The sequence below is a fragment of the Thamnophis sirtalis genome, unplaced genomic scaffold (genome assembly GCF_051295495.1).
Source record: "Thamnophis sirtalis isolate CommonGarterSnake01/CBP01778 unplaced genomic scaffold, rThaSir2_p1.2 scaffold_6, whole genome shotgun sequence".
Taxonomy (NCBI): Eukaryota; Metazoa; Chordata; class Lepidosauria; order Squamata; family Natricidae; genus Thamnophis; species Thamnophis sirtalis.
This window is the reverse complement of record NW_028261386.1, coordinates 106,731,477-106,746,486: the sequence shown is the minus strand read 5'-3', so window position 1 is coordinate 106,746,486 and position 15,010 is coordinate 106,731,477. Positions and strand designations below refer to the sequence as shown.

Sequence of the window (15,010 nt, the reverse complement as noted above, 5' to 3'; positions counted from 1 at the left end):
GGATGTGTGTGCCACCTCTATGCCATAGGTTTGCCATCACGGTTCTAGAGTCTCAACTTGTTTTTCATATTGTAGTGACCAAAACTGGATATGGTATTCCAAGTGTGGTCTTACCAAGTCCTTATAAAGCAGTACTAATATTTCACGTGATCTTAATTCTACCAATCTGTTAGTGCAGCCTAGGATTACATTGGCTTTTTTGGCTGTTGTAGCACACTGCTGGCTCATATGTAAATGAATGGCTACTAGGATTCCAAGATCCCTCTCACAGTTACTGCTATTGAGCCAAATTTCACCTAATCTGTATTTGTACATTTAGTTTTTCTTGCTTAAGTGTAAAGCCTTGCTTTTCTCTACATCACAGGTATCAAACTTGACCGTGTCACATGACGTATCGTGACATGTCGTAATGTTTTTTGCCTTTATGGAGCTGGGCTGGGTGTGGCCTGTGCGTGATGCACCTGGCCTGCAGGCCGCCAGTGTGACTGGGCTGCTGTACATTGAATTTCATTTTGTTAGATAAGCTGAAATCTGCTGAGTTGAGTCTGCTGAGAGTTGATTAATTTCTCTAATTAATAATTAGAGAAATATGAGGAAGATGAAGAAGATGACAAAAACAAATTGCATTTTAATTTGCCATGTACATTATCTACAACACTACCTTAAGATGTAATTTGTCCCAGAATTTATTTCTTCCAGAATTTAGGAAAGGGACAGTGAGGAGTCATCAAATTTTCTATAGTCTCACCCCAAATGTGTATCTTAGTTGGAAAGTACCATTAACTTGCAATTACTCTTTTCAATATAATTATTTTCATATATACTGGGATACAATTTAGCTGCTACTAAGGGGCCTATTAAAAGTCAGTTATGTAAAATCTACATGTTCAAAGACACATTTCCCCTTTTTATAAATGTCAGTCTGACACAATGTGTGAGGACCTCCAGGAATTACTCAAAACAGATATACTGTGTCTAGTTAGAAACTAGATGCTTGTCATAATCCCCACATCCTTCTAGATGAAATTTCTGTAAATATATTTCCACCCTACTGCCACAAGCGTCAATAAGTAATAGTGATAAAGTTGATATGATTAAATCCATCTGTTTTTTTCCTATAAATGCTACAAGACATATGTCTTTGTAAACAACGGGCACATTTAGCAATTTACTGAGACAGAATTGGGAAGCAAATATGTAATTTATAGATGTGCATCCAAAGCCAAGATTGTATCATAAATTAAAGCAGGGTAATGTGAAACAGGTTTTCATATACAGTATCCGGGATGGAGAAAATAAGTTTGAACCCACTGCAGTTTGGCAAAGACTGTCTCTGTCTGCAAATTGGAATGACCTGCTACAGGTTTTCCTTTCCTTGCTCTTAACTTCTGTCGCCATTCCTCTTTGTTGCAAGAGTATGAATGAGTTCCAGATGAGTACAAATGCCATATCCAACTACAGCTCTAGTTCAACTGTAGCTGAGTCCAATTTGGCTCTACCATTCAGATTCTGTAGGCTGTAATCATCTGGGTCTGGGTGTGGAGAACTAGGACTCTTTTATGACCAATGAACTTCAACTCCCAAAATTCTTGAGGCAGCATGGTTGGCTAAGGAATTCTGGGAGTTAAACTCCACAAATCATAAAGGGGCAGTAATTCCCCACTTCTAGTCTAGACTTTACTAAAGAAATTGGCCCCAGGTTAACTTTTACAGATATACAGCAATATTGCAACTAAAGGGAACTTCTACCAAGCATGCTTTTCACTCTATTTCCACCCCCTAATCCCACACAAAATTCAAAATCTGCAGCAGATTTTTTTAATTGGTATCAGTTCTACCCAGCTAGAAATGCTGAGAATACCACCTCTTACTCCCTGAACTGCCCAATTTCCTGAAAGAATGAAAATTCACATTCCATACAAAGGGTGGGGGGAATGACACAATTAGTTTCCTCTCCTCCCACCCAGGTCTTCAATGTGTGTGAATGCATGTGTCTTTGTGTCGGTGTCGACTCTTGGACTAGCCCCTGCAGATTTTTTGGTAAAATCTTTTGGAAATGGTTTGCCATTGACTCTTTTCTAGGACTGAGAGTGTGTGACTCTGCTGGTTTGTGCTATTTTTTTTTTCAGAATATATGTGATATTTTGTGATATTTTTTTTCCAGAATATATACAGGTTAAAAAGAATACCTTTCTACATCTCTACTGAAGCTGTCGCAAAGGTGCTTTTTCAAGAGGCAACTGGACTTTCTGGTTTTTCTTTGAAGTTGTTTCACTTCTCATCCAAGAAGCTTCTTGAATAAGAAGTGAAATGTCTTCAAAGAAAAACCAGAAAATCAAGCTGCCTCTTGAAAAAACACCTTTGGGACAACCATGACCTGGATGACTGAGAATCTCCATAGACTTCTAAAGAAGCTATTTAATGACAAATTACAATGAATAGTAGGCTAGACAAGTATTATGTAAGATCCACCCAGAGTCAAGTAACTCTCCAAAAATTGACTATTATTAAGTGTTGTACCTTATGATTCTTTTTTTACGTTGTAAATATGTTTTATTTTCATTTTCATTTCATACGGTCACATATATACTGTGCATAACCGGGGCCATATAACATTGAGCAATAAACACAGCCATCCTTGTCAACAATACTCCCCAAAATACAAACCCAATATACCACTTCAACCCTCCATACACCCTTTCTTTCACCCCCCTCCAACTTTCCTTTCTCCCCTCCAACATTCCCCTCTACCCTACTTCCCCTCCCCCTCTATCACTCCTCTCTCCCAATACGCTCCCTCCCTTCCATCTCACCCTCCCTCCGATCCTCTCTCCCACCCTTTCTACCCCTCTTTCTTCTTTCCTTCTGCTCCTCCCTTATGATTCTTGACGAATGTACCTTGTCTTTTTATGTACACTGAGAGCATATGCAACAAATTCCTTGTGTGTCCAATCACACTTGGCCAATAAAGAATTCTATTCTATTCTATCCTATCCCATCCTATCCTATTCTATTCAATTCTATGAAAAAATAGAGGATAAAGAGCCTGAAAGAAAGTCCAACCCAGAACCTTTGTAATGGCACTTGATTTTTCTTAAGCTTTATATTTTTTTAAATTAAAAATATTTTCATAATAATGCTATAAACCCACAAAGCCAATCGAAAGCAGTAAAGCGGGGGGGGGGGAACCTTGTCTGATTTAAACAGACTTTCAAGAGACAATCAAAAGCAATGGAGAAGAAAATTGCATGTTAGAAGTCCTAATTTAGATCTGATGTAGAGTTTATAGAACACAGTAAATCAATAAATGAAATGATCTCTTTTGCCTGCCGAAATGAAAATCACCAGATACAAACAATCTGTCTTTACATGCTTCTGCCTAACCTCATATAGGGTTTTTTTTTAACTTATGCAACTTGAACCCTATTTTTATTTGTCCCTTGAGTCAACATACTCTCTCTTGCACTCACTCATTCTCACGTGAGTGCATAGGCATAAAGAAACATAAAAATGCTTTCTCTAGGAAAATAACAGTCCACTTAAAACAGTATTTTATGGCAAGTCTTTCCCAAAATCTAAAACTTGTCACCTAGTGAATAGACCATACTTAATTGAATGGTTTATCAAGGCAAAGTAGATTTCCCTGATCTGGCACTATTCAAATGGGCTATATAGCTTTGTACTCAAAGTAGTTAGAATTCAGTATTGCAGGCTAACTCACCGCTCACTGCTAGCAGTTCGATTCTGGCTGGCTCAAGGTTGACTCAGCCTTCCCTCTTTCTGAAGTCAGTAAAATAAGAACCCAGATTGTTGGGGTCAATATGCTGACTCTATAAACTGCTTTAGGGCTGTAAAAGCACTATGAAGTGGTATATAAATCTAAGTTCTATTGCTAATACTCCTGGGCAGTTGCCTGTAAATAGGTCTGTGCATGGGCAGAACATTGAAAATGTGAACAAAAAACATGCCGTGGTGACTGGGGAACTGGTTCGGGGGTGTGACAAGTCTGCCATCCCTACCGGATTGGTGATCCAGTCTCAATTTCCACTACCGGTTCGCCTGAACTGGTGCGAACCGGTAGCAACCCATCTCAGGTGAGCTCCCATAATGAATGAACAGGAAAGTCCCGAGATACAACAAGGAAGTCTTTCCAAATTTTAAAGTTAGCAAACTAACCCATATTGCCATCTATATGTGCATTAAGGAAGCATCATGCCACAAGTCCAGATCAATCTAAGCCCATCACTGTTTATATTGTACCTCACTGAAACAGAAATGTTTATCCATAAAAATAAAAATAAAAAATCCAACTATCTGAAAAATATTTCTTAGCTAGAACCATATATTCCTGGAATTATTATTATTAGTGTATGGCGCTGTTACAGTAGCTACAGGGAACTACAGTGCGATTACAGAGTAGTAGTTTGGCTGCCAAAGTATTAAATCTGTTGTAGGAAATGCTCACACACATCCCACGGTGCACCATAAAAGGAGGAGATGGTTTTGCATCAGAAAGAAAGATAAGTGGTTCTTTCTGCACATCATCCAAGGCCCCCTCTCTCCCCTGAGCTGCTTCACAAACAGATGTTGCGACCAGAAAGGTTCAGAGAACAGGAATCTGACTGCCTGCACCAGAGGTGGGTTCCTACCAGTTCGCACCTGTTCAATAGAACCAGTTCGTCAAATCTACCGAACCGGTTAGAAGAGGTTCCACCAGTGGACCCGGAAAGCAGGCCACACCTACAGAAGAGGTTCCGAAATTTTTTGAACCCCACCAATAATCATATCCAAGGACCACTGGTCCTTGCATATGATTATTCTACACTATCATGCTCATATTTATAAAACTCAGTGCCTCTGTGAAAGGTAAGGATGACTACTGCATTTGTGGTGCAATCAGAGCATTGTGTGTGTTGAAGTTGTTTTAACGCAAACCAAAGATGCCTTTTAAAAAACAACTTTACATCATATTCTTATGTATGCCAGTGCTGTGTGTGAGGTAATTTAAGATGGTTCTGACAAGTGTCGTCGACATCTTCATATCCGGTCACATGGGCGGCAAGCCACTCCCATCTGGTCACATGGGCAGCAAGCCACTCCCACAAAGGAGGCCACACCCACAGAGTAGGTTCAAACAATTTTTGAAACCCAGCACTGGCCTGCTCTGAGCACCAGCTTGTTCAGGAACTCCTCAAGTGCCAGAACTCGAACTGCTGAAGCAGAAACCCTCTCCCGTATCATTAAGCCATTGAGCCACCACGTCTCTTATATTCTTAGAAATGAACAAATCATTCATTTAGCTTTGGCCCTGAATGAAGACATTTGGAAAATGATGCTAAGTATGCACACACACACACACACACACACACACACACACATACATATACATATACAGTGAAATACTGCTACACAGTCACACTTGTCAGGACTATTCTTCAGCCTCCATGGTACCACCTGATAATTTTAAAGATTGGATTGGTCTTACAATAGTTTCCTCTGGATACCTATTACTTCAGTTGTGAATCACACAGCTTACTTGACAATAAATGTAGCAGCAAATGCGAAAGTATCTTGTTTCCCTCTGGAAAACAAGTGACCGTACATATTTCTATTGGATGTTTGCTGGTGCTGGAAAATCGGCAGAGGGAGCGGGAGCGGGAATGCAGGGAACAGACACTGAATTAACATTTTTATTTTTTATTTAAATTATGAATAGACTGACATACTTTTCCCCAAGGATATAGAAACCCCTCTCTTAGGTTCTTACGGGCCCATTTAGCCTTCCTTTCAACTAGATTGCCATTCCTCCATCATTGCCACTAGAAATCATTATGTCAGAGTGAAATAGACTACTTTATTAAACATGGCTTCTCCACAAAAATAGCATTAGGTATGCATAAGCAGCATGGAGATGGTAGTGGGGAACAGACGGCTTCATAAATATGTAGATAAGGGGCAAAGTGTAATAAATCTGGATCTCCAGAGTGGTACTTGTGAAAAAGCTATTTTAGCAGAACTTCGAGAGCAAAGCTCAACATGCAACCCTGTCAGCTGAGCTGAGATCTTTCCCCAAATTGAGATTAGATGAATTTTGGATTTTAATGTGGATGGGATGTGACTCTTGATATATTTAATTTACAAATAGAACAACAACAGCACAAAAGGTTACACACAATCACACACTTGCTCCAGTCAAGTGAGAGAGCAAGGTGGCAAGCCCAAAAAACAACATGCAGCGGAACCACCGAAATGAGTGCTTTCTTTTGGCTTCCATAGAGACGGAGTTTGGGAACTAAAGGAAACCATGAAGGCCAAGGGAAACATTCATCGTGATTATTTACTGAGCTAAAAGGTGGGGAAACATTTATTCTTTCGGCTAAAACAATCTTCTGCCAAAAATGGTGTCAAAATGAGTAAGCATTGATGCCTCGTATAATGGAATTGCTAAATAAATTCACAAGGAAGAAGTGAAACCACCTACTGTAAATCACATAGATACCTGTACAGTTATATGTTACAATGCAGCATAGAAATGCAGGTCCAGAATCCAACTGTAACTGTAAACTTGTTTGCTTCACATTGTCATTTGATTATTTTGCAATATATTTTTTTGTATTCTGAGGATCCTGAGAATTTCTCTAGTCTGCTAAACATTAGCAACTAAAACAGTCCTTTCCTATCGAAAGGCAGAAGATAATAAAATCAGGAATAAAATAAATAATGACCTATCAAAACAGAACTGGTTTTAGAAATAAAACATCCTCAAAGTGATAATCAAATGCGTAGATAAAACTGACACTCCCATTATCCTAGGTGACATCAGATTGTAGGAACAAGCTGAAATAATTAGTGCTCCCTTTGCGTATGTTTCTGTTGATGTCTTTAATCTTCTTGTAAACTGCCAAGAAACTGCCATGGAAGAAATAAATAAATAAAATGTAGGCAATTCCAAATTGGATGCCCTATTATTTAACCATATTTTAATGGTTGCAGTTAAACTATATTACTGTTAAGGAATATTAATGAGGGGACCTTTTATTTTGTTACTAATTCACCTCTGAGAATTTCAATAGTCTACAATTCTTTCCATGCTAGGCAGGCAGGCAGGCAGGCAGATAGAAGATAGGTAGGTAGGTAGGTAGGTAGGTAGGTAGGTAGGTAGGTAGGTAGAGAGAGAGCGGGGGGGGGGATTCGAACCTGTGCTGTATTACATCTTAGGCAGATGTCTTAACCATTAAGCCACAGGTTTGAATCCCAGTAAGGGTATGGCTAGCTGATGAGAGCTAAATAGCTTGAAATAGATCTATACTAGTCTCCCTTTATTTATTTATCAGCACAAATACAACATACATACATACATACATACATACATACATACATACATACATACATACATACACACACACACACACACACACACACATATATATATATATATATATATATATATATATATATATATATATTTTATAGAAGCACACAATCTCTGTCAAAACCTCTTCTGTCATGAGTTGTTAAATGACATAACAGAAAATGTAGTCCTCAACTTACAACAGTTCATTTAGTGAACATTCAAAGTTACAACGGCACTGAAAAAAGTGACTTTCACAAATCACTGCCGCATCCCCCCATGGTGATATGATCAAAATTCTGACTCATATTTATGACGGTTGCAGCATCCCAGGGTCATGTGGGCACTTTTTGTGACCTTCTGACAAGCAAAGTCAATGGGGAAGATTCACTTAACAACTGTGTTACTAACTTAACAACTGCAGTGAATCACTTAACAACTATGGCAAGAAAGGTCGTAAAATGGGATGAAACTCTCTTATCAAATGTCTCACATAGCAACAGAAATTTTGGATTCAATTGTGGCCGTAAGTTGAGGACTACCTGTACTCTTTCAGATTTGAGAATCAATTCTATCTCAAAGAAGTCAAAATTTTGCAGCAGCACCCTCAATGCCCAATTGATTTACAGCCAAATTAGGCTATTACCAAATTTTATGTAGTGATTCAAACCAATTTCAAAACAATGTGGTTTTTTTTATAGGTACAATACAGTATATGATGTTTTTTTAATGATTTTTGAATGGTGCATAATTATAAATGCAGAGATGTATAGAATGATTAATGCAACAGCTTATTTAGTTTTGAATTTACTGAATTTTTAATGCAATAGCTATGGAAAATAATAATGGATAATGGAAAACTGCACAAAGCCCATGGATAATTTCTTCATTTCAAAACCTTCCATCTATATGCACTTAAATATAATATTCAGTATGAACACTACTACATCTCAAAATAATATTGAGGAGCTTTCAGTACAATACAAGAGTTATCAATGTTATGACAGAGATGCTTTCCTCTAAGAATTATCCAACAAGCCAGATATAAAAACTATTTGATAGGAATAGATGATAGATGATAGGAATTTCCAGAGAAAACCTGATGGATAGGATAAAACAAATGTCTGTTGGACTATGCTGTATACCAGAGTTCCCCAATGTTTTCAGTTTTGCTGGCTGATGGTGGGTGGGGAGGAAGAGGACGTTTCCACTATCAATTTATTTCTCTGCACAACTCTGTCTTAGTGGTTTGTGAATGGAAAGCGACTGTTCCTTCTACATGAATCAAGAGATTCCAAACCTTCAAAATACTAGAGGAGACATTTCTTGCTACCACCTCCTCTAGCCATCCTTGCTGATAAACAAGAAGAGTACATGATTATGAACTGAATATGAATCGGTAATCTGCAAAGAAGACAAATTCAATTTTAGATTGCACATAGAACTACAGTTTCCAAGGCAAGTAATTTCCTCCTTATTCTGCAGTGATCATCTTTCTCCCCCCTCTCCTCTCATTTCAAATATTATCTCGAATTCTGGGTATCTCAGTTTACGAAGCATTCAACAGACTACATCAAATATAGAGAAAGGTAGCAAACATTATCAGGGACCTGGAAACTACTGTAAATCCTATTAAGAAAAATGAAAAGAGCTGAGAATGTCCTTGAAAGAAGAAGAATATAACAGTAGCCTGAAAGGGATGCTATATAGAAATCACAACCTGTTCTGTATCACTCCAGAATATATGGTTTGACACAGTCAGCCAGATGTTCTGTCTGGATTTGGCATTTTTATCCACCTATTGAGCAGGGTGGGTTGCTGCTGGCATTACTGCCAATTTGGTGCGCGCACAATTTGGTGCGTGCAAAAACATGCCGCACTGACCAGGGAACCGTTTTGGAGGCTTAGCAGGCCTGCCAGTTCTGGCGACCCAGGCTGGCAAACCACTACCAATTCGGCCAAATTGGTAGGAACCCACCTCTGCTATTGAGTCCTTTCCAAGGACTTGGGATAGACAGATGTTGATGGTGTTAAAGGTATTCTTGCAGGCTGTAAGTTGTCCCAAGTAAAGCTGCCTTTTGCAATTGACTGATGGTGATTTTGTCAATACGATGGAACTCAAGTGGTGCTCCAGTTGTTTTGGGATTGCATCTAACGCACCTATTACTACTGGTACTACCTTTGCTTCCTTTTGCCATAGTTGTTCTATTTCTATTTCCAGGTCTTTATAGTTTTGTTATCTTTTCCTGTTCTTTCTCTTCTCTTCTGCTGTCTCCAGGTACTGCCACATCCACTTTCCAGGCTTATTATTAATAAAAAAAATATTTTCCTAAATTATACCAGACCCAATAATAAGAAATTATCTATTTATCACTTTATCACTTTTTTTCTTGAGTTTCCACTCTAGTTATTATAAAATATAAGGCAGAAAAGTCGAGCTTTGCAAAATTTACTCAGTAAGATTTAGGTGCTAAAATAACTTACAGCCTCCAGAATACTGGGGATTGTTCCCTATAAAACACAAGTTCTATTGTTCAGCCTTAGGCATCTTCACATATTAAAAAGTATCAATAGAAGAGAATATATGTAACTCGGAGTTGAACTGTGGAATTCTTGGTGCTTTCTGAACTTGGTGGTTTCCTTTCGATATTTCAATATTATCAGTCATGGTGAATGTGGGGTTTGCTTCCTGCTTATACACAATGGTTTACCCTGCTAGTGTAGGTGGGGATGTGGTTATCACAGATAAGCAGAGACCAATACTAAACAAACAATCAAGCAGAAAGCAATATTCTAAGAAAAAAGCCACCAAGGAGACAATCAAATAGACAAAACTAATGAGATATTCTAATCAAGGAGCTAGCAAGGAAAACCATACATCTTCATCTACACTGGCAGATCAAACTACTATACATAAACAGGTAGAAAACTCCACTTTCACTAGCACTGATGATGCTACCTAATCTGGTAATGAAATATCTGCAAGCAAGCAACCAAGCTGACAGAGTCCCAAGGACTCCACATATTAAAACGTCTTCCTACAATGAAACAATTGCATCCGGATGAGAACTTAGTTTAGAAGTAATTCATAGTTTTTGAACTTTGGGTTTACCATTAAAGTCAATAGTCTGTTATTAAATCACCTGCTGTGCAATATCATGGATGATCACATAAAGTGATTCTCTAAATAAATATTCATATACGTTTTGTTTTGTTTTTCCTGATCATCTTTACATCTGGTAATTGTTGGAAGTTCAGAATAGGACACAATAAAACCAGATGAAAAAGACAGAATTAATATCACATATAAAAGTCTTGCATTCTTGGCAAGCTTCCTAAAGATTAAAAAGGATCAGCTCTGACTGGATTCACTTTCTAGATTGGATGCATATAAACTTGTAACTAACAGGGGCCTCCAATCTTGCTGGCATGGCTAGCTGAGGAATTCTGAGATTCAAAGTCCATAAGCCTTAAATTTGCCAAGGTTGGAGAGCCCTGATCTAACAGACTTTGTGCAGGTGGCATCTCAAAGCAACTAGAAGCAGAACACTCTCTTTTTCATATTGCAAACATTGTGTGATTTGTGCAGGGATCTGGCAAACTACAATTTATTTTACAGCTTCTAATACAATATATTAGAAAATATTCTATAAAGCTTGATTCCTGGAATGAAAAACATTCAATCTTTTCTGGGGGGATGGGGGGGTTGGCCACGGTTCAAAATAAGCAATTTCTCCTATCTGATCAGAAAATAGAGCTTTATTTGATATTTGTAACCATGGCGTTTTTATTGTTAAATGTAGGAACTCTTATTTGGTTTAAAGTAGTGTTTTGCTTCTTTGGCAATCTGAGACACTATAGAGAAAACAAAGACATGTTTGGCTGTAGGAAAGTCCCAAAATAAATTCCTGGCAAATGGAACTGGAAAATAAAAACACTCATTTGTTTGAAGCTCTAGAGAACGGCTCATGATTAGTGTCAACAATGCTATGCAAAGAGATTAATGGCACTTGTACACTATCACTATCCACTCCTCTATCCCTCAAAACCTTTACAAATGACCTGCAGTCAAGTAGAATAACCAAGGACATTGCACTGCCCAAGCTGTTACACAGTTCATATCAGCTAAATTCCTCATGCCTTATTTTACCCAAAGAAGGACGGAAGGAAGACCAAAGCAATTTGCTTCTTAATACCTGGCCTGATACTTGCCAAAGAAAAAAGAGAGAAGTGCAGTATGTTGTCAATTTCACCTCTGCTCATTTCACCTGAATTACCGAGGAAGAGATGCAGGGCTGTCAAACCAACATTTCACAACACAATCTGCTAAGGCAGCTGAACCTCAGATCTGAGGAAGAAAGTTGAGGCATGAATTCCCTCAATGGAGAAGCAGCTTGTATCCAAATTCCAGAGACCCTCTTCATTCCCCCCCTCTTTATTGCGGCTGAAAACCAATTCCTCTTTCCCTACAGCTAAGTGGTGAGTAAACTAGCTCAGCTGCCAAAGAAAGTCAAATGGCATGGGGGTCATAGAAGTGAAAAGCTTGTTCAGCAGCAGCAAATCGTCCTGTGGAGGGAAATACCTTTATGCCATTTCCTAAGCCACTAATTGTGGTTCATGCAGAATAGGTAGTTTCTACTATGCGACGATTTTTGGAAGGTTTAATAAAACTCAACAGACAGGTTGTTACAAATTTCCCTAGATCTGGGTAAGCCAGCTTGAAGATTTTACATCTTCTGATAATACCCTGAACAAAGTATTCTAATAAGGCTTTGCACAAGGACTGAATCTAAGCAGAGGCAATAATAATAATAATAATAATAATAATAATAATAATAATAACAACAACAACAACAACAACAACAACAACAACAACTCCGCCATTGCCGGTCCCAAGCCCGGATGAGAAAGGAAGAGGGTTGAGGTCAGGTTGGCAACCTGGCCCCATAAAAAAACCCCGCCAACCCATACAATATGGTGAAAGAAACGGAAAAAAAATTTATACCGCACCGGTCGTCGCGCAGGTTAACAAGGGCCGCGGCGGATGTTGGGGTCCCTGGACATCCGTCGACAAGTGGGCTACAAGTGGACCAGCCAACAAAGCGACAAAAATATAGTGCAGATGAAAACCGTGCCATAATGGCCTGTTACTACAACTCAGAGCCAGAAAAAAGAGGTTATTTAAAGCGAATGTATGAATTATGGAAACAACAATATCCAGATTCAAATGTTAGTGAACAACGACTAGCAGATCAAAGGCGATTTATTATACGGAATAAAGTGTTTAGTGAAGTTGAACGTGAGGAAATTCAGTCAAATTGCAAAACCAAAAAAACAATATCACAAGGGGAAATAACTGATATTCAAGACACAACTAAAGACATTATAGTAGAACTCCCAGAAGAAGCTCTCGGGGAGGAAATAACACCACCACCACTACAACCAGTTATCACTGAACCAACTGATGAACTAACTCAAAAACAAAAAGAATTGAAGGATAAGATCATGGAGCATTTTCTGCTTAATGAGAAAAGGCAACGTTTACCATCACTAAAAACTGTGCCTAAGAAAATTTTGGCCCCTATTATGAAAATGGTTAATGCAGTGTTTTCAACAATTGAATCGGGATCCATCTTGGAAACGAACCAGTTAATGTACAGCGGAGCTGTAATAGTCACTAATGAACTAGGCATTAAAATCAAAGTACCTAGTCACACAACTGACTACCTACAATGCCATGACCGCATTGCTAAGATCATTTACTGGAAATTGTGCCAAAAGTTTGGATTTGAGTACAGCAAAAACCACTGGGAACATCAGATTCAGAAGGTTTTAGAGAATGAGAAAGTCAAGATCTTGTGGGACTTCAGAACTCAGACTGACAGGCACTTGGCCCACAACACACCTGACATAACAATAGTTGGAAAGAAAAAAGTATGGTTCATTGACAGTGCAATACCTGGAGATGCACGAATTGAAGATGAACAGCAAGAAAAAATCACAAAGTACCGGGACTTGCAAATTGAAGTTGAGCGACTGTGGAAAAAGAAATCGTGTGTTGTCCCGATTGTAATTGGAGCCCTTGGAGCAATACCTAAAGGGCTACCTCACTGTTTGGAAATTTTAAATTTATCAGACTTAAACATTCTGATTCTACAAAAAACCACCCTACTTGGAACAGCTTATATCCTCCGATGTTACCTTAACAGTTCCTAGGTCCTTGGTTAGGACTCGAGCTGTTGAGCTACCAACCAGCCCCAAAGGTTGTGAATCTCACCAAAGATTAACCAAATAATAATAATAGTAATAACAACAACAACAACAACAACAACAATAACATAAACAGAAAATGTTGTACCTTATATCCTGGTTTTCGCCCTCGCTTCTTGGGGATTTTCACAGCTGGCAGAGAACCGGGAGATGAAGAGTAAAGATTATGAACTGCCATTTTCATAGGGCTGGAATGGAGCGGAGGTCTTCCTCTTTTTCGACCTGGAATTCTAGAAGACTGCATGTCAACAGAATCCAGTCTTGGAGGCAGGAACGGCAAATGATTCATAAGTAAAGGAGCTGCAATTTAAAAAAAAATATTGAAGAGTGAGGATATATTTAGCGTGCAACCATCATTATTCCCCAGCATGATAAGTGACATTTTGTGAATAAAGAGTAAGAAATACAGTAGTAAGCAAAAGAAAAAAGAAAAAGAAAGACACATGGTTAAAACAAAAGGAAAGGATATAGTTTCTAAGCCGAAGAGACTGCACTGTCCAAAGATGTCTCTGTGGTCATGTGGATGACATGACTAAACGTCAAAGGCACACGGAACACTTTTACCTTCCCACCAAAGGTGGTTCCTATTTTTTCTACTTGCATTTTTACATGGTTTCAAACTGCTAGGTTGGCAGAAGCTGGGACAAGTAACAGGAACTCACTCCATTATGCGGCACTAGGAATTCGAACCACTTAACTGCCAACCTTCTGACTGACAAACTCAGTGTCTTAGCCACAGAGCCCCATTAATGTTCAATAGGCACATGTTATTCTTGATTCTCATGAATGGAGGTGAATATAGATGTCCCAGGATAACGTTGCAGGATCCAATCTGGGTCAGTCAAGGGACCAAAGATTTAGCCTTCCAGGCATTCGGACTTGTGCCGGAGGCCATCCTCAGGGAACTTCTCTCTTACCAGAAGTTCTCTGAGGATGGGATCCAGCACGAATCTGAAAGCTCAGAAGGCTAAACCTCTGGTCCCGGTGACTGACACAGCTTGGATTCTTGATTGTCTCTCTTGTTTGACAACAAACAGTTCTTAACAATTCTTCTCCTACTACATTCAACTTATGTTTGACCACATATATCCTCACTTCCATGAAATAAAGTAGGCAGAAACCTACTCTTATAGCCATCCATTTTCACTTTTTTGCCATGTATTCCTCATAACAGATATATACTGTACTAATTCCTATCTTCCTGCCAACAGTTGAGGATTTGTGCATCCTCAAATTTTTCCATTGATTTTCTCATCTTTGATAAACATTCTACCAAAGTACACAATTTCACCATTTATACATAATTTGCAATTGCTCATCATTTTCTCTGTAAAACACAACCACATTATCTTCTGCTTTGATGCATTGGTTTTCAGATCCACGCACCTT

At 38.7% G+C, this 15,010-nt stretch overlaps 1 protein-coding gene across 2 annotated transcripts in view; it reads right to left on the bottom strand.

Annotated features, from left to right (window-relative positions):
• Positions 1-15,010, bottom strand: part of SCML4 (Scm polycomb group protein like 4) — an 87,119-nt gene that overhangs the window by 33,903 nt on the left and 38,206 nt on the right. For both annotated transcript variants that reach the window (XM_014061408.2, XM_087718681.1), the window contains exon 2: positions 13,710-13,921. In XM_014061408.2, the coding sequence (XP_013916883.2) occupies positions 13,710-13,910 (201 nt within the window). In that variant the 5' untranslated portion in view covers positions 13,911-13,921. The remainder of the gene's footprint in view (positions 1-13,709; positions 13,922-15,010) is intronic.